The sequence below is a fragment of the Marmota flaviventris genome, chromosome 18 (genome assembly GCF_047511675.1).
Source record: "Marmota flaviventris isolate mMarFla1 chromosome 18, mMarFla1.hap1, whole genome shotgun sequence".
Classification (NCBI taxonomy): domain Eukaryota; kingdom Metazoa; phylum Chordata; class Mammalia; order Rodentia; family Sciuridae; genus Marmota; species Marmota flaviventris.
Genome location: NC_092515.1, coordinates 28,265,212 through 28,286,104, shown reverse-complemented (window position 1 = coordinate 28,286,104; position 20,893 = coordinate 28,265,212). Strand labels below are relative to the sequence as shown.

The following is a 20,893-nucleotide window of genomic DNA, read 5'->3' as shown; positions in this document are numbered from 1 at the left end:
ACATCACGGCAGGAGAGGGTGGTGGAATAAAGGAGCTCACATCATAGTGATCACGAAGCAGAGAGAGAGACTTTACTCTCCAGATACAAATATATACGCCAAAACAACATCCCAATTCCCACTTCCTCCAGCCACACCCTGCCACCTCAGTTAATCCCATTCAGGATTAACTCACTGATTAGGATAAGGCTATAACCCAATCATTTCTCCTCCAAACCTTCTTACATTGTCTCACGTGAGCTTTCCAACACTACATCTAAACCATAATACCTAGATATAGGATCATGTTTTTGGCAAACAGAGACAGTTTGACTTTTTTTCCTATTTGTATCCCCTTGATTTCCTTTTTTTGCCTGTTCACTCTGGCCAGTGTTTTGAGGACTGTATTGAATAGGAGTGACAAGAGCGGACACCTTGTCTTGCTCCTGAATTTAAAGGAAATGCTTTTAGTTCTTCTCCATTTAGTATTATGTTGGCTTTGCCTTTGTCATAAATGGCCTTTACGATGTTAAGGTGGTAGGTTCATTGAGTCTCTAGCTTCTCCAGCATTTTTAACGTGAATAAGTGTTGGATTTTATCAGAGGCATTTTCTGCATCTGTTGAGATGATATGTGATTTTTGTCCTTAATTCTGCTTGTTATGAATTACATTTGATGAATTACATTTATTGATGTATATGTTGAACCAACCTTGCATTTCTAGAATGAAACACACTTGGTCATTTTTTTATATTTATTTAGTTATAGATGAACACACAGTATCTTTATTTATTTTTATGTAGTGCTGAGGATCAAACCAGTGCCTCACACATGTGAGGCAAGCACTTCACCACTGAGCTACAGCCCCAGCCCCACATTTGGTCATTTTGATATGTACTGAATGGGGTTTGTTAACATTTTCTTAAAGATTTTTGCATCTGTGTTCATTAGGTTATTGGTTTGTAGTTTTCTTTCCTTGATGTGTCTTTGTCTGATTTTTGTATTAGGGTTATACTGACTGGCTTCATAAAGTGTTCATTTGCTTTGAATTTTGTGGAATAATTTGAGAAAAACTGATGTTCATTCTTCTATAAAGGTCTGGAAGAACTCAGCTGAGAGTTTATCAGATCCCAGGCTTTTCTTTTTTGGAAAGCTTTTAATTGATGTTTCAATTTCATTACTTGATATTGGTCTGTTTAGGTTTTCTGTATCTTCCTGATTCCTTTTGGGCAGCTCATATATGTGTTGAAACTTGTCAGTGTCTTCCAGATTTTCCAATTTATTGGAATATAAAATTTTTTAAATAGGTTCTGATAATCTTCTGGATTTCAGAGGGGTCTGGTCATATCTCCTTTGTCATCTCTGATCTTATTGATTTGCATCTTCCCACTCTTTCTTTTTGTTAGTGTGACTAAGTGTCAATCTTATTTATCTTTTCAAAGAATCAACTCTTCATTGCACTGTTTTCTTATTCTCAATTTCATTAATTCTGACTCTCATCTTAAATTATTTCCTGTCTTCTACTGGTTTGGGGGTTATTCATTCTTCTTCTAAGGTCTTGAAATGGAGCATAAACTTATTTGAGATCTCTCTGATTTTTTAACTTTAGGCACTCAGTGCTATAAGTTTTACTGTTAGAATAGCTTTCATACTGTCCCAGAGATTTTTGATATGTTTCTCACCTTTCGTTTCTAAGAATTTCTTGATTTCTATTCTCATTTCTTCTTTCATCCATTCTTCATTTAAGAAAGTATTGTTCAATCTCCATGTGCTTATGTGGTTTCTATTGTTTTTACTGTTGATTTCTAGCTTCATTTCATTATAGGACACATGGGTTCATATCAGGATTTTATTGTTGTTGTATTTGCTAAGATTTGCTTTGTGGCCTACAATATATTCTATTTTGTAAAAAGTTCCATGCACAATTGCAAGGGTAAGTTCAGCTGTTTAGGGGTGGGATATCCTGTAGATATCTGATAGGTTAATTTGATTTGTAGTGTTGTTTATGTTGGAGATGTCTTTATTGATTTTATGTTTTGATGACCTATCTGTTGGTGATAAGGGTGTATTGAAATCATTCAGTAGCATTGTGTTGGACTCCATGTGGGATTTAATGTATGGAGCATAGGCGTTTATTATCATTATATCATTTTTTGGATTGTTCCTTTTACTAGGATGTACTGACCTTCTTTATCTCTTCTGATTAATTTTTGCTTGAAATCTGCTTTGTCAAATATGAGTATAGCTACTCCTACTTGTTTGTTGTTTTTTTGGGTTTTTTTTTTTTTTTTTGGACCATATGCCTGAAATATTTTTCGCCTCTCTTTTATCTTCTGCCTGTGGATGTCTTTGCCAATGAGTCTCTTGTAAAACATTTTTAATTAAAATCTATTTTTGTCTGAGAATTATATCAGTTCTTCCTGTTTTAATAGCTATTTGTGTGGAATCTTTTTCCATACTTCCGCTCATTTGTATCTTTAGATCCAAAGTGATCTTACAGATAGCAGATAATTGGACCTTGTTTTGGGGAGGATGGGGGTACCAGGGAATGAACTCTGTGACACTCAACCACTGAGTCACATCCCCAGACCTATTTTGTATTTTCTTTAGAGCCAGGCTCTCACCTAGTTGCTTAGCACCTCGCTTTTGCTGCAGCTGGCTTTGAATTCGCCACCCTCCTGCCTCAGCCTCCTGAGCCGCTCGGATTGCAGGCATGCACCACTACACCTGGCTTGGACCTTATTTTTTGAATTCCTTCTACCAATCTCTGTCTTACTATTGGAGACTTTAATTCATTACATTATAAATAATTACCAACAAGGAAGGATTGGTACAATTTGCCATTTGTTCTATATGTCCTAGAAGGCAGTCATCTATTACTGCCTTTTTGAAATGAAGTTTTGATTCCCTTTTCACTTCCTTTTGTACATGTTCTGTCAATAAGTTCCTTGTGGTTACTATGTAGATCATATCTTTTTATGAATTGCTTTTATTTTTAAAAGTTGGCCTTACTATTTGGTGGAAATCTTTTCAAATTAAAGGTTATTATAGCTCATGTACAAACAATTGGCTTAGGAGTGGAGAAAAGTAGACGGGGGGTGGGGGGGGGTGTAGTTCCATGGCAGCCCTGGGTTCAGTCCCTAGCATCAAAAAACAAAATTTAATCTGGAGAAATTCTGAGGATAGATTTTGGAATTTATCCTTTAGATTCCTGATAATTCAGATGAGTAAATCTCCACCATGAAAAATTGGTTCTGCTATATTTCTTTGCCTTATTATCTCCTAAAAATTCAAGTGCTGTGTCAATACTCCCTAATATTTATTTTACTTATCATAAGAGCAAGTCATATTACAATTTATTTTTATTTTAGTACAGTGAATTGCTTTCATCTCATAGTAGCTTAGATTTGATTAAAGTGCTGATTAAACCATCTTTTCTAGACATTTTATATGTATGTGTAAAATGAAGGGGAGCTGACAATCTCTTTGTTCCTGGCCTCCATCTGCATTGTTATATGACTTGTCTGCATATCACAGAATATAGGAAGGTGGAGGAAATTTATCTTGCTAGGAAATTGGGAGAATGGAAAATGGAACTTCAGGAGAACAGCTGGGGTGTCTCTCTATTATTCCAGGTTCTCATCTTTACTTGTCCAGTGCTGTGCTAGGCACCAAAGATGCAGATCCATTAAGGTTGATCTCTACTCTAAAGGAACTCAAAAGCATAGGGACAGTTTTGAAATCCAGGACTTAGGAGTCCTGGGACAGAAGCCAACATAGACCAACTTGAGAAAAGGGGAAATTAAGGAACCAGCCTAGATGTCCATCAGCAGATGAATGGATTTTTAAAAATGTGGCATACATACACAACAGAATTCTATCCAGTCATAAAGAAAAATTAAATTATATCGTTTTCAGGAAAATGGATGGAATTAGAGACCATTGTGTTAAAATAAGTCAAACTCAGAAGGCTAAGGGCCATATCCTTTCTCTTACATGTGGAAACTAGAGAGGAAAAAGAAAGTTGGGAGACCATCTCCTAAAAATCAAAGGGAGACTATTATAGGAAAGGAACCAAGGAGTGGGAGGAAGGGATGAAGTGCTGGGAATTGATATTAGTCAAATTGTATTGTTATATTCTGTGCATGTACAAATATGTAACAACAAATTACATCATTATGTACAGCTCTAATGAGCCAAAAGAGAAAAAAATACAATTAGGAAAAAAAGAAGAAAAAGGGAGTTTATAAGAAGACTCATAAAACATTGTACATTATATTTTGACAAGAATCCACTTTCCAAAATGCCATCATTTTTTACTTGTTTTTCATTATATTTGGATCTGGAATGTCCCCCAGAAGCTCAGGATTGGCCCCCAATATAGCAATGTCTAGAAGTGAGATTTTGAGGAAATAATTGGATCATGAAGGCTCTAACATCATCAGTGGACTAATAATCTGAATGGACTATTAGGAGCTGGTGGAAACTGTGAACAGGTGGGGTATGGTTGGACAAAGTATGTCAGTGGAGGCCTGCTCTTGGGAACTATATTTGTCCTTGCCCCTTCCTTCTCTCCCTCTCTTCTCCTTTTCTCCTTTCCTCCTTTTCTTGTCTCCTTCTCTCCCTCTCTTCCTCTTTCTTCTCTCCTCTTCCCTCTTCCTCTCTGCTTTTCAACTTCCATATCCTTCCACCATGATATTCTGTCTCACCTCAGGCCTAGAGCAATGAAGGTGGCCAACCGTGGACTAAAAACTTAAACCAGACTACACCTTCCCTTCTCCAAGTTGTTGAGTGAAGTATTTAGGTCCCAGTGATAAAAAAAAACACACAGTTTTAAATGGCCCTTTAGTTCAGGGATAGGCAAGGTTGATTAGCTTCTCTGATGGCCCCTTTCCTCAGATTCATCTCCTATGTGAAGAAAATTACCATTTAAAGACACATTTAAACTGCCCAGGTATAGTTGAGTGTGTATGTTCATTTCACATATATTCTAAAAATAATATTATATCTTACCTAAGATTATGCTCATGAAACAGAATTTTACCTTTTATACCCTGGCTGATAAATATGATGCAGTGATAAGCAGTACAGTTTGTAAAAATTCCAAGTTTATAAGTACAAAGGTGTAACAGTAAGAATTATCAGATAGTTTTCTTGAGAAATTCAAAAACTTTTTTCCTTATAATTTCAAGATATTATTTTATGATATAGATTCTATATTAAAAATCATGATTGATATTTATCCAGGCTATATTATGGCCATACTCTTATAACTCTTTAAAGAATTTTAAAGAGGTTGGCACCAAATGGTTGGGTTATGAAGCCAATTTGGCCAACCAGTCTTCTAATAAAACTTTCCATTCACTTAACATTTATCATTCAAGGTAGTGTCTTTGTTGCTGTGAAGTATAGGAATGGATAAAGTAGTTTCTGTCCTGAAAGATCTTACAGTCACTTAATTGAGGTGACATACATGCAAATAATGACAATGCAGACTTTTTTACCGTTTAAAAAAATTGGGGGGGGGCTAGCATTGTGGCTCAGTGGTAGAGCACTTGCCTAGCATGGGCAGGACCCGAGTTTGATCCTCAGCACCACATAAAAATAAAGGCATTGTGTTGTGTCCATCTACACCTAAAAAATAAATATTAAAAAAAATTATACTTTTTTAGTTATACATGACAGTAGAATGTATTTTTTAAAATACTTTTAGTTGTAGATGCGCACAATACCTTTATTTTATATATTTATTTTTATGTGGTGCTGAAGATCAAACCCAGTACCTTACACATGCTAGGCAAGTGCTCTGCCACTGAGCCACAGCCACAGCCAGTAGAATGTATTTTGACATATCATACAGGGAATATAACTTCCCATTCTTGAGGTTGTACATGATATGGAGTTACACTGGTCATGTATTCATATATGAACATAGGAATGTTGTATCCAATTCATTCTACTGTCTTTCCCACTCCCATCCCACTTCCCTTCACCCGTCCTGTCCCATGTCCCCCACCCCAATCCAGTGAATATCCTCCCCTCCCTCTGCCCCACCTATTGGGAGTCAGCATCTGCATATCAGAGAGAACATTTGGCCTTTGTTTTTTTGAGATTGCCTTATTTCATTTATCATGATAGTCTCCATTTACTGGCAAATGCCATAATTTCACTTTTCTTTATGGCTCAGTAATATTCCATTGTGTATATATACCATAGTTTCTTTATCTATTTATCTATTGAAGGGCACCTAGGTTGGTTCAATAGCTTAGCTGCTGTGAGTTGAACTGCTGTAAACATTGATTTCACTATAGGATGCTCATTTTAAATCCTTTGGGTATATGCGGAGGAGTGGGATACCTGGGTCAAATTGTGGTTCCATTCCAAGTTTAATGAGGAATCTCCATATTGCCTTCCAGAGTGGTTGCAGCAATTTTCATTCCAACAGCAATGTATCAGTGAATCTTGTTCCCCACATTTTCCTTGCCAGCATTTATTGTTACTTGTATTCTTGATAATTGCCATTCAGACTTGACTGAGATGAAATCTCAGTGTAGTTTGAATTTGCATTTCTCTAACTGCTAGATATGTTGAACATTTTTTCTTATATTTGTTGGCCGATCATATTTCTTCATCATCTGTTCAGTTCCTTAGCCCATTTATTGATTGGGTTATTTATTTTTTTGGTTTTAGGTTCTTTGAGTTCTTTATATGTCCTAGAGATTAATGTTCTATATGGGGTGCAGGTGACAAAGATTTTCTCCCATTCTGTAGGCTCTCTCGTCACATTCTTGAGGTTTCCTTTATTGTGAAGAAGCTTTTTAGTTGGATAACCATCCCGTTTATTGATTCTTAATTTTACTTGTAAAATTTTACTTCTTTAGGAGTCTTGTTGAGAAAAGTTGGTTCCTAAGCCAACATAGTAGAGAGTTAGGCCTACTTTTTCTTCTAGCAGGCACAGGGTCTCTGGTTTAATGCCTAGGTCCTTAATCCACTTGGAGTTGAGTTTTGTGCAAGGTGAGAGATAGGAGTTTAATTTTATATTGCTGCATACGGATTTGACAAAGACAATTTGAGACATATGACACAGTGCTTTCCTGTTAAATAGCCCCATTACTTCAGGCAGGTAGCATCGGTTATGGAGCAAGTGGCCCTTGAATGTAGGTTCTTTGAGTTTATTCTTGAAAGTAGATATACTTTAGAAGGTAAAAACATTAATTGAGGTTGTTAATTCTAAGTAGAAACCATAGAATGTACATAGGCATTGAACCAGAGCTAATTCAGATCATAAGTAGTGGTATAGAAGAAAAATGAGCCAGGTAATGTCATTTAAAGCTACAATGTAAATGCTTTTAAATTAAAGATTAAATTTAGACTTTATAGATATCTGGGAATTTTGTACTGCAAAATAACATAATCAGGGTTAAGTAAGGTTAGGTTGTGGCTCAGTGGTGGAACACTTGTGGGTTCTATCCTCAGCATCAGATAAATAAAGGTATTGCATTTATCCACAAATTTTAAAAAGTATTAAAAAATAACATAATCAAAGCTGTGCTTTACATGATGCATGGAGACTAGTTAGAAGTTATTCTGTAGTCAAGGTAGGAAGTCATGAAGGTCTGAAGAAAGCTAGAACATTGAGAGTAAAGAAGAGTTACAGAGACAGAGTCAACATGATTTGATGACCAATGAAGAGTGAAAGGACAGCAAAAATGAGTCAAGAGATACTTAGAATTTTTTGTTGGTCTGTCTTGGAAAGTAAAAACTGAGCAGATAAAAGGGCGCAGGGTTCTGTTGTTGGGACATTGTGAGTTCCTCGGGCAGTTACAGGTGTCAGAAATCAGCCGTGGTATTTGCCATGAGCTAATTGTGCTACTGTTGCTTTTTGTATGGTGGATATAATCTGAGTTTATTTCTGAAAATATATTTTTAATTTGATAACTTTCAAAATTAAAAAATATAAAGCAGCTGTACAGAGGTTATTTCTCTATTTCAGATAGGTACAAATCAGTGCTTTATACAAAGACAAATTTCACAAAATCTTTTAGCCTTCTTACTTTTCTCCTTAGTTTATTTATTACTCCAGACAACTCTACCTTTGCTGTTCAGTGTACTGTCTGTCCTTTAGCCACATGTAGCAAGCTGTTGAGCTCTTATAATGTGACCAATCTAAATAGGTATGTGCTACAATTATAAAAATATATCCTAGATTTCAAAGATTTGGAATGAAGTAAAGTATATAAAGTATCACATTAATAATACTTTGATTTATTACATGTTAAAATGAAAATATTTTGAACACTGTTTCAAAGCTTCCCAATATCATATATTTGTACTTACAGCTCAGAATGATTAGAGAAAGGATGTATAATAGGTCTTCAAGGGAAGAAGATTTTGTGTCTTGAGTCTGGAAAATCCTTGCACAGGCTTCTTATGATTGCTGCCTTCTAGGAGAGACATCAGAGCATGTTGTTTCTCAAGAAACCAAGATGCAGGGCTGGGGTTGTGGATCAGTGGTAGAGTACTTCCCTAGCATGTGTGAGGCACTGGGTTCGATCCTCAGCAGCACATACAGATAAATAAATAAATAATATTGTGTCCATATACCACTAAAAAAAATCTTTAAAAACAAAAAAAGATGCAGTAACATGGATACAGTGTTTCTGCTTAGACAGCACCCAGTGTTTTTATTGGAGTCTGGTCACATAGGCACCTTCAGTCTTGCATGTACCAAAAGTCCTAGCATACAGATTGAAAGCAAGTGTTTGGACATAAATAACATTGTTCAAGCAAACTGTAAGCATTGTGAACTACCTTTATCTGTTAGGGAAAGGAGAAAAGCCAAAATCAGAGATGGCAGCGAAGGGCCAACCTTGCAAGCAGTTTTCTAAAGGAGCAGCCTCAGGCTGCTATATTAACTCTTCTGTAAAGATATGTTGATTTAAATAAACTAGATTAATAATGTTAATTTTACTTTTTTACTCTCTAATGTGGCTATTTACTTGCTCACATTTTTTGGATCACATATTTCTGGGCAATGCTAATCTAAATCTTACATGAGAAAAATTTTTTTAATCTATTTTAGTTTTGTCCACATACACTAATGATTTCTATTAGTATGATTCTGATATATTAAACAGGGGAAAGTCTTCCTTAAATGATATCTTTATATTCACTAATCTAAGATTGAATCATATGCTTCAGTAGACACAGCTCCACATTCTCAAATTTAGTTTCATTACCTAAGAACAAGAGGAAAACGCTCCCTCCAGAAATAGTGTGATCAAAATAAAGGATTTCACAACTGTTATAAAAACAAATCCTAGTCTGAAAAGCTCCACTTGATAAGCACATTAGAGCTCAAGACAGTAAGACTTACCATCAATTCAAATTGTTGAACTACTTCTTTTGTTCTTCTCTAAGCTGTTAATGATTTGTAATTGTTATGAATCCATCCATGAAAACAATATTTAAGAAGAGGTTTATATAAATGGGCTAATTTTGCTTGAGAAGTTCACTTCCTGCTTACCCATGGGAGATGTGAGATGGGAGATGTGACTAAAATAGTAAAACTTTGCTAAGATAGATGATATAGAATAGCAATCAGGATATGTTTAACTTCTTCCCAGGCACTGAATACTAATATGTACTTCACTCTTTAAGAAAGGATATGGTTTTAGGAAAATAATTTCTAGGACTAGAACTGTGAAAGCAGCAGAGGATATTTTTGTTAAACTAAATTCAGAATGTGATTTTCAGTGACATATTGCCTGCAGGTCCCCTGCAGGCCTAGTTGAAGGACAGAACCATCGTTCAGCATCACTGCCACATCTCATCAAAAGTTGAGTGGAGCTGAAACCCTAACCCTCCTCTTCTGTCCGTGACCTACTCATGAGTGAAGGCAGAAAAGAGTCCTCAGGCTATAAGTAGAGACCAGTTCATAACTAACACTATTATTATTTGTCCATTACCCATAAAGACCCACAGTTCAGCCATTTTATTATCTTTTGGAACTGAAGGAGTTCATTAGCATTCTATATCAATAACTGGCACCATGACTCATTTTAAAAGCTTTGCTGATCCAATGAAAAATCATAAAGCTTAACATATTTGTAATTTTAAAATTTTTACAAAACAAAATCTGATAATATCAATGCTGCTTTCTAATTGTGTTAAATAGTATGGAGAGCAGTTAGAAAGAATCTTTAATAAAATCTGAAGGTATTTTCTTCTCATTGTTCAAACAGTAAGGAACATGGAGCAAAAATCCTTGTAGGTGGGCTGGGGATGTGGCTCAAGCAGTAATGCGCTCGCCTGGCATGCGCGGGGTGCTGCGTTTGATCCTCAGCACCACATAAAAATAAAGATGTTGTGTCCACCAAAAACTGAAGAATAAATATTAAAAAAATTCTCTCTCTCTCTCTCTCTCTCTCTCTCTCTCTCTCTCTCTCTCTTTAAAAAAGTTAAAAAGAGCCATAAAATTGAGGTTACATACTATTCTGAGAATGTTATTAATCAGAATACCAAGAATCTACAGTGTTCTTTTGTTTGTTTGTCTGTTTGTTTGTTTTGAGACATGGTCTTGCTAAGTTACCCAGGCTGGCTGGGATCCTCCTACATCACCTTTCCAAATAACTGGGATAACAGGTGTGCACCACCACACATGCCCAGCCACAGTGCTACTTATAACCTCATTCAGCTTGTCTTGAAAATGGCTTATCTTCCCTGCATCCCTAGTTGTGAACTAGATTAAATAGGTTGTAGAATTATAATAGCAAGTATAATAGAATTATGGTGAAAATAAAAACAGAACTGCAGTTTATGGAAATGAGGAACTCAAAATTGCTGGGGTTTTTTCTAGGCTATTTTTTATATTTTAAAGTGCACTCATTTGTATAATATGGTTTTATGATATCTCTGACACAGCTGAAATAGTGCACTAGCAGATTTTCCAAAGTAAATAAAATACCACCTTACATTTTCATTGACTTTCCGGCCCTCATCTAATCACTTAATTGTATAACTAATACCTGTTGTCTTTGTGATGGGCTTTAAAACTATCTGGTATTTTTTAAGAATCATGAAATATTTGTTGTTTTGTTTTTAATTTTTTTGTAGTTTCAGATGGACAGAATGCCTTTATTTTATTTGTTTATTTTTATGTGGTGCTGAGGATTGAACCCAGTGCCTCATGCGTGCTACTGCTGAGCTACAGCCCCAGCCCGGAATATTTGTTGTTTTTTTTCTTAAATTTTTTATTTGTTTTAATTAGTGATACATGACAGTAGAATGCATTCATGCACTTTGATATATCACACATAGATGGGATATAATTTCTCATTTTTCTGAGTATACATGTTGCAGAATCATATTGGTCAGGTAGTCACATATACACATACAGTAATAATGTCTGTTTCATTCTACTATCTTTCCTATCCCCACATTCCCTCCTATCCCCTCTCATCACTTCCCTCTACCTAATTTAAGGTAATGCTATTCTTCCCTAGTGCCCCCCATCTTATTGTGAATTAGCATCCGCATATTAGAGAAAACATTCGGCCTTTGTTTTTTTGGGATTGGTTTATTTTTCTTAGCATGATATTCTCCAGCTCCAACCATTTACTGGCAAATTCCATAATTTTACTCTTCTTTAAACCTGAGTATTATTCCATTAGGTTTATATACCACGTTTTCTTTATCCATTTATCTATTGAGGGACTCCTAGATTGATTTCGTAGTCTAGCTATTGTGAATTGAGCTGCTATAAACATTGATGTGGCTGCATCACTATAGTATGCTGATTTTAAGTCCTTTGGGTATGAACCAAGGAGTGGGATAGCTGGGTCAAATGGTGGTTCCATTCCCAGTTTTCTGAGGAATCTCTATAATGCTTTCCATAGTGGTTGCACTAATTTGCAGTCCCATCAGCAATGTATGAGTGTACTTATTTCACCACATGCTAGCCAGCATTTATTGTTGCCTGTCATTCTTAATGATTGCCATTCTGACAGGAGTGAGATGAGATCATAGAGTAATTTTGATTTGCATTTCTCTAATTGCTAGAGATGTTGAACACTTTTTCATATATCTATTGATTAGTTGTATTTCTTCTTCTGTGAAGTGTCTGTTCAGTTCCTTAGCCCATTTATTGATTGAGTTATTTGGTTTTGTGTGTGTGTTAAGTTTTTTGAGTTCTTTATATTGGAATTGGTTGTAGTAAAGACTTTCTCCCAAACTGTAGGCTCTATCCTCACTTTTATTAATTGTTTCCTTTGCTGAGAAAAAGCTTTTTAATTTGAATCTATCCCATTTAACTCTTGATTTTACTTCTTGAGCTTTAGGAGTCTTATTAATGAAGTCAAATCCTAGGCCAATGTGGTAAAAATTTGGGCCGCTTTTTTCTTCTGTTAGGCACAGGGTCTCTGTTCTAGTGCCTAAGTCTTTGGTCCACTTTGAGTTTATTTTTGTGCAGGGTGAGAGATAAAGGTTTAATTTCATTATGGTACATATGGATTTCCCGTTTTGCCAGCACCATTTATTGAATAGACTATCTTTTCTCCAGTGCATGTTTTTTGGCACTTTTGTCTAGTATGACATAACCATATTTTATGTGGGGTTGTCTCTGTGTCCTCTATTCTGTTCCATTGGTCTACATGTCTAATTACATGTCTATTTTGGTGCCAATACCATGCCATTTTTATTACTGTAGCTCTGTAGTATAGTTTAAGGTCTGGTATTATGATGCTTCCTGCTTCACCTTCCTTGCTAAGAAGTGCTAAAAGCTATTCTGGGTCTTATTTTTCTAAATAAATTTCATGATTGCTTTTTCTAATTCTGTAAAGAATGTCATTTGGATTTTAATAGGAATTGCATTAAATCTGTATTTGGTAGTATGGCAATTTAGACTATATTAATTCTGCCTATCCAGGAGCATGGGAGATCTTTCCACCTTCTGGGTTTTTCTTCAGTTTCTTTCTTTAGTGTTCTGTAGTTTTCACTGTGAATGGAGTAGTTTTCCTAATTTCTCTTTCAGTGGATTCTTTGCTGATGTATAGGAATGAGTTTGATTTATGGGTGTTGATTTTATATCCTGCTACTTTGCTGAATTTATTTATTAATTCTAGAAGTTTTCTGGTGGGATTTTTTATATCATATAGAATCATGTTTTCAGCAAATAGTGATAGTTTGAGTTCTTCTTTACCTATTTGTATCCCTTTAATTTCTTTCTTCTGTCTAATTGCTCTGGCTAGAGTTTCAAGGATGATGTTGAATAGAAGTGGTGAAAGAGGACATCCTTGTCCTAGTTTTAAGTGGAAATGCTTTCAATTTTTCTCCATTTAGAACGATGCTGGTCTTGGGTTTAGCATATATAGCTTTTACAATGTTGAGGTATGTTCCTACCATCCCTAGTTTTTCTAGTGTTTTGAACATGTAGGTATGCTATATTTTGTCAGATGCTTTTTCTGCATCTATTGAGATGATGTTGTTTTGAGATCTTGTTTTAAATCTATTAATATGATGTATTACATTTATTGATTTCCGTATGTTGAATTAACCCTGCATCACTGGGATGAATCCCACTTGATCATGGTGCACTGTCTTTTTAATGTTTTTGTATATGATTTGTCATTGAGAATTTTTGCATCTGTGTTCATCAGGGTTATTGGTCTAAAGTATACTTTCCTTGATGGGTCTTTGTCTGGTTTTGCTATCAGGGTGATATCAACCTCACAGAATGAGTTTGGAAGGGTTCCCTCCTTTTCTGTTTCATGAAGTACTCTGAAGCATATTGGTGTTAATTCTTCTTTGAAAGTCTTGTAGAATTCAGCTGAGAATCCATCTATTCCTGGGCTTTTCTTGATTGGTAGGCTTTTGATGGCGTTTTCTATTTCATTACTTGAAATTGATCTACTTACATCAGAAATATTTGTTTTAATGATGCTATTTTGACAAGTTAACAGTCTCTAAAAAAAAATATTGTATACTTTTTTTGCACTTAAATTAAGAACCAAAGTAAAGACTAAGACCACTAATTTTATAGTCTGATCAAATCTTAGAACCAGAAATCTAAGACACACTGTACACTTTTCTATTCATTTTAAAGGAGGAAGCTGAGGCACAGGGAGAGAATCTCTAATAGCAAAGCAGTTTTGGATGTTCTCTCTTCAACTGTCAGATTTTGTTTAGGGTGTTCTGAGGACCCAATACATGCCTAATTTTCCAGCCTATATTCAGAGAAAGACAAAGGAGATGTGGCAAGTGAATACCAAAATACTCAATTTTATTATTGTTAATATACTGCAGTAGGAGTCAGGTATTTTAAAACTATACCCTAAAGAGAGAGTCTTCTCATTCGAGGAAAAATTTTTTAAACTCATGGTTATATTTTCATGAGGTTCATTGTATATTTATTAAGACAATAATGTTTATAGAAAACAATCATTGTCCAGTAAAACTTTAGGTTTTTTTTTTAATCATGAGAAGGAATGTTTAAAACAATGTCTAAAAATGTTTATTCCTTGATAAAGCATGTATTTTCTGAAAATCAAAAATGGAGTCTTTAGGCATGAAATACATTTTGTCCAGTTATAATTTTAGAAGACTTGTAAAGGCTTTGGGCTGCTTTTGTACCTCTACAATCTTGTTTACTATAGGAAAATATTAAGCTACTTCAAGATTTTTTTGTGTGTGCATCCTTCATTGAGGTGCTTTGTACTACCATGTTAGATTTTTATCTCCAGTGTAGAGCTTTATTTCATAACAAACGTAAACACATAATCCATTATTACAAATGTTTACGTATGCAAGAAGTGCCAAGTAGAATAGATGAAGTATGACAGAACACACAGGAGTGACCAGCCACCTGGGAGAATTAAGGGGATTTTTCAGAGTGGGTCACATTTGAGATCATCTTTAGGAATGAGTAGGTGGTCATCATGAAGGGAAGATGGTATTCAGGGCTGAAAGAATAACTTATATAAAATATGAAATTACATGGCACATATATTAGTGTCTTTATATTGTTTGGAATTGGGTGTGTTCTCGGTGTTAGAGCACGGACGAAGGATGCACTTGCCTAGCATGTGTGAGACACTGGGTTCAATTCTCAGCACCGCATATAAATAAATGGATAAAATAAAAGTTCATCAACATCTAAAAACTTTTTTTTTAAAGCCCTAGGTTTTATCTCCCAGCACCTCAAAAATAATTTAAAAAAAAATTAATTGTTTTAATTCAGAGAGGGCACTTTTTTTCCATTTTTGCTATAATTAAACATTCATAACATAAAATTTACAATTTTAAGTGAATATCAGTGCCATTAAGTACATTCACATTGCTGCAGTCATTGCCACCATTTTGTGAACTTTCTCATCACTCCAAACTGAAATTCTGTACCCATTAAATATTAATTCCCTATTCTCCTTTGTCCTCAGCCCCTGTTAACTTCTGTTGTACTTTCTATGAATTTGCCTCTCTAGGTACCTCTTAAAAGGAGGATCATACATGTTTGTCATAAAATAAATGATCATACAAATAATTATGCAAAATGAAATATTTCACTTATTTCACTTAGCATGTTTTCAAACTTTTTTCATGTCATAGCATGTGATACAATTGCATTTATTTGCATGACTGAGTAATGTTGTCTTATGTATACCACATTTTATTTATCCATTCATTTGTCTGTGGACATACCTGTTGGCTGGTATGAGTAATGCTGCTGTGAACACTGATGTGGAAGTATCTTCTTGAGATACTGCTTTTAATCATTATAGTTACATAACCTTGTAGAATTGCTAGATCATAAGGTAATTCTGTGTTTGCCTTTTGGAGGAATCACCAGGCAGTTTGAACCATGTCAGCTGCACCATTTTGCATTCCCACCAGCAACACATGTAGGGTGTCAAAGACTCCACATCCTTGCTAACATTGTAATTTAAAGTTTTGAAAAAAAATTTACTAAACCACATAGAAGTTCTGTAAGAACTATGGGAAATACATTCATACAGTCATTACACTAAAAATGACCTTTAGATGGTCAGCATTAGAAAAAGTTTGTATGAGCCAGCATCAGAGAATATTGACCTTTCTCTTATTGTTTGTGTAGCAGAATGTGTTCATGGAAAAGCCTTTGAAATATGAAAATACTCTTATAAAGTCAAATTCTCAAGCATAAAATAAATCGAGGTGGATTTGTAATCTGCATGTCTCTGCTCTTAACAAAACAGTTTTCTTTTTTCCTACAGCTCCCTGTACAGGCAGCACTTTCTTTTGCCATAGCAACATGTGCATCAATAATTCTTTAGTCTGTAATGGTGTTCAAAACTGTGCATACCCTTGGGATGAAAATCATTGTAAAGGTGAGTCCAAGGCAAAGGCCAACTGTTTTGAGAAAAGAGTGACTGTTGCCTTTCATTAAGGAAGACTTAAAATGTTCTTTTTGTACAATAGTGCTTAGTATAACTACTTGCAGAAATGGAGACTTTTTTTATGGATAATAGACCTCTGGGATGTGGTAAAAGCAAAGAAAAACACTTATTTTCAACAAAAGCAGTTTTTTGTTTAGAGTATGTTTTTATTTTAAGTTGTTCAAAAGTTGTCATATTTCTTGCCCTTGTTTTCTTATTGTGGTTGAAATCTGTCATTTGCGTTCTAAAGATACCTAAATTAATTGTGAAAATAATTTAGAGGACAGCCTTTTATTCTTTTTTAAGTTATATGGAAACACTAAATAAAAATCAACTAATAGATTCAGGTTTACAATATAAGAGCAGACCCATTCGAAGAACTGCTTTTAATTTCATCAAATCTGCTTTGCTATATTTCCAACCTATATCCTCTGAAAGATAAATATGGCTTGTGATAACTGTTGAATGTTTGCCAGTTGGTTGTCAACGCAGTGTGACAGAAATAAGATTTATCTACCTTTCATCCTCCCAAATGTTCAATAAGTATCTATGAAAAGGTGATATAATGTGACATGGCTGTATTAAGTACTTGACGTGAAATATTTTCAGGTAATCATTCAAAAACAGTAGACCATGATAACATTTTGGTGGCTAGTTAGATCTTATTTGTTCTCTTTTCCTGGTGGTCATCAGTGTAAATCTTGTTGATATGCTTAAACATAGCAGTTGGTCAAACCTACCATATAGCAGAAAGTTAAACTTGATAAAATAAGAATATTTCGGCATTTCTATATTAATGCATCCAATTTGATTTGCAAGTTGTAAGCTTTTCTATACCTTTCAGCAAAGTAACCAAGTACTTTTTTTGTAATCTGTCTAGTCATATTGTGATTAGTTACTTTACCCAGAGATCATAACACTAGGATTGTTGTTTTTGCCCAGAGATCATAAGACTAGGATTGTTGTGTTTGTTTAAAAGCTTAATTTTCAATTGCATTGTCTGTGATATATTTGACCTGTTTTCTGCTTTTCCTAAAAATCCTTTACCAGTTTGTTCCAGGACTTCTATTAATGAATTTTGAAAAGCTTAATGTTTCTCTGTCTCTTTCTACAGAAAAGAAAAAAGCTGGACTATTTGAACAGATCACTAAAACTCATGGGACAATTATTGGCATTACATCAGGAATTGTCTTGGTTCTTCTCATTATTTCTATTTTAGTACAAGTGAAACAGCCCCGAAAAAAGGTCATGGCTTGTAAAACTGCTTTTAATAAAACTGGGTTCCAAGAAGTGTTTGATCCTCCTCATTATGAACTATTTTCACTAAGGGACAAAGAGATTTCTGCAGACCTGGCAGACTTGTCAGAAGAATTGGACAACTACCAGAAGATGCGGCGCTCCTCCACTGCCTCCCGGTGCATTCACGACCATCACTGTGGATCGCAAGCATCCAGTGTCAAACAAAGCAGGACCAACCTCAGTTCCATGGAACTTCCTTTCCGAAATGATTTTGCACAACCACAGCCAATGAAAACATTTAATAGCACCTTCAAAAAAAGTAGTTACACTTTCAAACAGGCACATGAGTGCCCTGAACAGGCCCTAGAAGACAGAGTAATGGAGGAGATTCCTTGTGAAATTTATGTCAGGGGGCGAGAAGATTCTGCACAAGCATCCATATCCATCGACTTTTAATCTTCTACTAAAGGTGATATTAATTATTAAGTATGTATGTATGCAACCTACAGAGCAGCCATTCTGATTTCAGTAACCAACTCTATTTTCCTGTCAAACTAGGAAGACCTTCATTTGCCATTTCCCTATCACATTGACATTTTTATCATCTCAGGCAGTCTCTATGTTAAGCCAAACAAAGGAACTTAATACATTTGGTAGGAAAAAAAAATAATCATCATATGTTGCTTGATGTCATATAAACAAAATCATCACCAGTTACATAGCAGGTGAAGAGGGGCATTGGTGGTGTTGGGCCAGGCTCAGGCTGCCTGTTAGTTTTAGCATCAGAAATACTGCTCTTGACTGATAAAGCTCTGCCAATATTTTGAACCCATAATAAACTTAAAAATAAGGTTTTTCTTTATATTCCTCTTATTTTTCTTTTCTATAATTTGTTTTATATGCCTATAGTTTTGCCATTACTGTATCCTAATAAGTGGTTAATACACCACTTACCTCAACACAGGCATTTGTTGTTAAACTTGTCAAAATACAGCTAATTTAGTTCTGTTTTTCTACACTAATTTTTACACTACTGCCTTTTAATTACTGGATTGTTAGTCCTTATTTTCTATGAGAAATAGATGATATAATTTATCGCCTTTAAATCATACCTTATCTCTGTTGTATTATACTAGTAAACTTCATGATCCTGAGATATATGCACCTTACCAGTTATGACTAAAAATTTGAGAAAGACAAAAATGTCTAGCAAATCTTTGAAATCACCTACATTTGGTCACATTCGGTGACAGCCCATTCATTCCAGTAGACAGTCATTTAATTCACTTGTGGGGAGATCTATAATTGTGTTTACTTACAGTGTTTCTCATCCCCAAAACTACATTTCCTATTATTTTTGTAAGAAGATTACTTCCTTTGTATTGGTTTATCTTTTGACATTTGGTAACCCAAGATTCTGTGAGAGTTAAAGGAAAATTCCTAAGAAACTGTGAAAGCCTTTTGATTGCTTCTTTCTTAGGACAGCACATTTTTCTAACTCTTGTCAAGAATAACAATTTCAACTTTTTTTTAAACTGCACTTTTGACATTTTTTTATGGTATATAAAACAATAATTTATAAACATGATATAATTCATTTGTGTTTTTTTAGACTTTTTTGATATTATTTGATACTGTACAAACTATTAAGTCAAGATGAAAGACCTACATGAAGATTTCTTTCAGTGTTCACATTAGCAGCTTTGTATACAAACATGCTTTGTTGGAACTGTACACCCATAATTTATTATAAAGACCTTGGTAATGTGTACATAGCTTTCTCTTCCTTTTGTTGCTGTATTTAGTTTGTGATAAATCTTTCACTGTATGATATTTATTGCTCTAAATCCCTACACATCTTATTAAAATATGCATTGTTACATGATCATTCAATCATGTTATTTATGGCACTGATATTTTGGGTCTTAAGATATATGTGGAATGAAGTCCATTTATTGAATTGTAACTAATAGAGACATGTCATTTATAAGAGGTAAATTCTCGTTTTTTACATTTCTTGTAGTAAATTCTCAATGAAATGAGAAGTTGAGGTTTCACTCATTCATTCTTTTACATAGATATGTTCTTTCCAGATTAGTGAATGTTGTGACACAATACTGCCTCAGTGTTTCCTGTATCACATTTTTTTTATTTTTAAAAAAGTAGATTATATCCAGAAGATAACTTACAATAGTATATTCATGATTTAATTATTTTAAGTCATCATAATTTCCTCTCTTAAAAATACAACTCAGAAGACTTAATGAGGGGCTGGGGCTCAGCAGTATCGCACGTGCCTGGCATGTGTGGGGCACTGGGTTCGATTCTCAGCACCACATATAAATACATAAAATAAAGGTCTATCAACAACTAAAAAAAAAATAAAAAATAAAGACTTAATGACTTTCAATGAACTAATACCAGAGAAATTTGATAACTTGTTTCACGAGCTGAGTAGGCCTTTTGATTTTAGTAGGTAACTTAGACCAGCCAATATTTATTTGAACAATGTAGTAAATAAATTCTTAATACAACAACTGTGATCTTGTTAGGATGATGAGAGAGATTAGCATATTTTCTACATAAAATTTTATTCATTATACAATAGCTGGTAAATCCATCCTTAACCTCTAGATTAGAGTAGGAAATGCTTAACTATATTATTGATGGTCTATATTATTTATGGTCACTTGTAACTATTTTTTTTGTATTTTTTTAGTTGCAGATGGACATAATACCTATATATTTTATTTATTTATTTTTATATGGTGCTGAGGATCGAATCCAGTGCCTCATATGTGCAAGGCAAGCACTCTGCCACTGAGCCACAATACCAGCCCCTATGTTTTTATTTTTGGAATTTGTATCCTGTTTTGAAAGGACTTAAAGAGATCTACAAAATAGAGAGCCTTTGAAGAAGACATTGAATGTTAAGTTGCTGAGACTGGCTCCAAACTTAGAGTCCTCCTGTCTCAGTCTCCCAAGTCACTGAAATTATAGGTATGCATCATCACACCCACCTGCCATTGAGTATTAAAACAGAATAGAAATACATGGTTTCACACAACTTAGCAAGTAAAGCTTGAACAGTAAATCTGATTCTAAATTTTCTGGCTGCTAAAATGAAAAAGGTTTTCTTTTTTTCAGTAGAAAGCACAAACTTGCCACCATAGGCTAGTTTCTGTAGGATCTGAGTATCTTTTAAAAGGACATTTCCTCAACATTTAAGAAAGATAAAAAGTGCAAGAATAGGTTGTAATGCTAAATCTT

General features: G+C 34.7%; 1 protein-coding gene across 2 annotated transcripts in view; it reads left to right on the top strand.

Moving 5' to 3' along the window:
• Neto2 (neuropilin and tolloid like 2) overlaps nucleotides 1-18,131 on the top strand; it is a 40,017-nt gene extending 21,886 nt beyond the window's left edge. For both annotated transcript variants that reach the window (XM_027939125.2, XM_027939124.2), the window contains exons 8-9: nucleotides 16,223-16,336; nucleotides 17,499-18,131. In XM_027939125.2, the coding sequence (XP_027794926.1) occupies nucleotides 16,223-16,336; nucleotides 17,499-18,079 (695 nt within the window). In that variant the 3' untranslated portion in view covers nucleotides 18,080-18,131. The remainder of the gene's footprint in view (nucleotides 1-16,222; nucleotides 16,337-17,498) is intronic.
• Nucleotides 18,132-20,893: the final 2,762 nt, after the last annotated feature.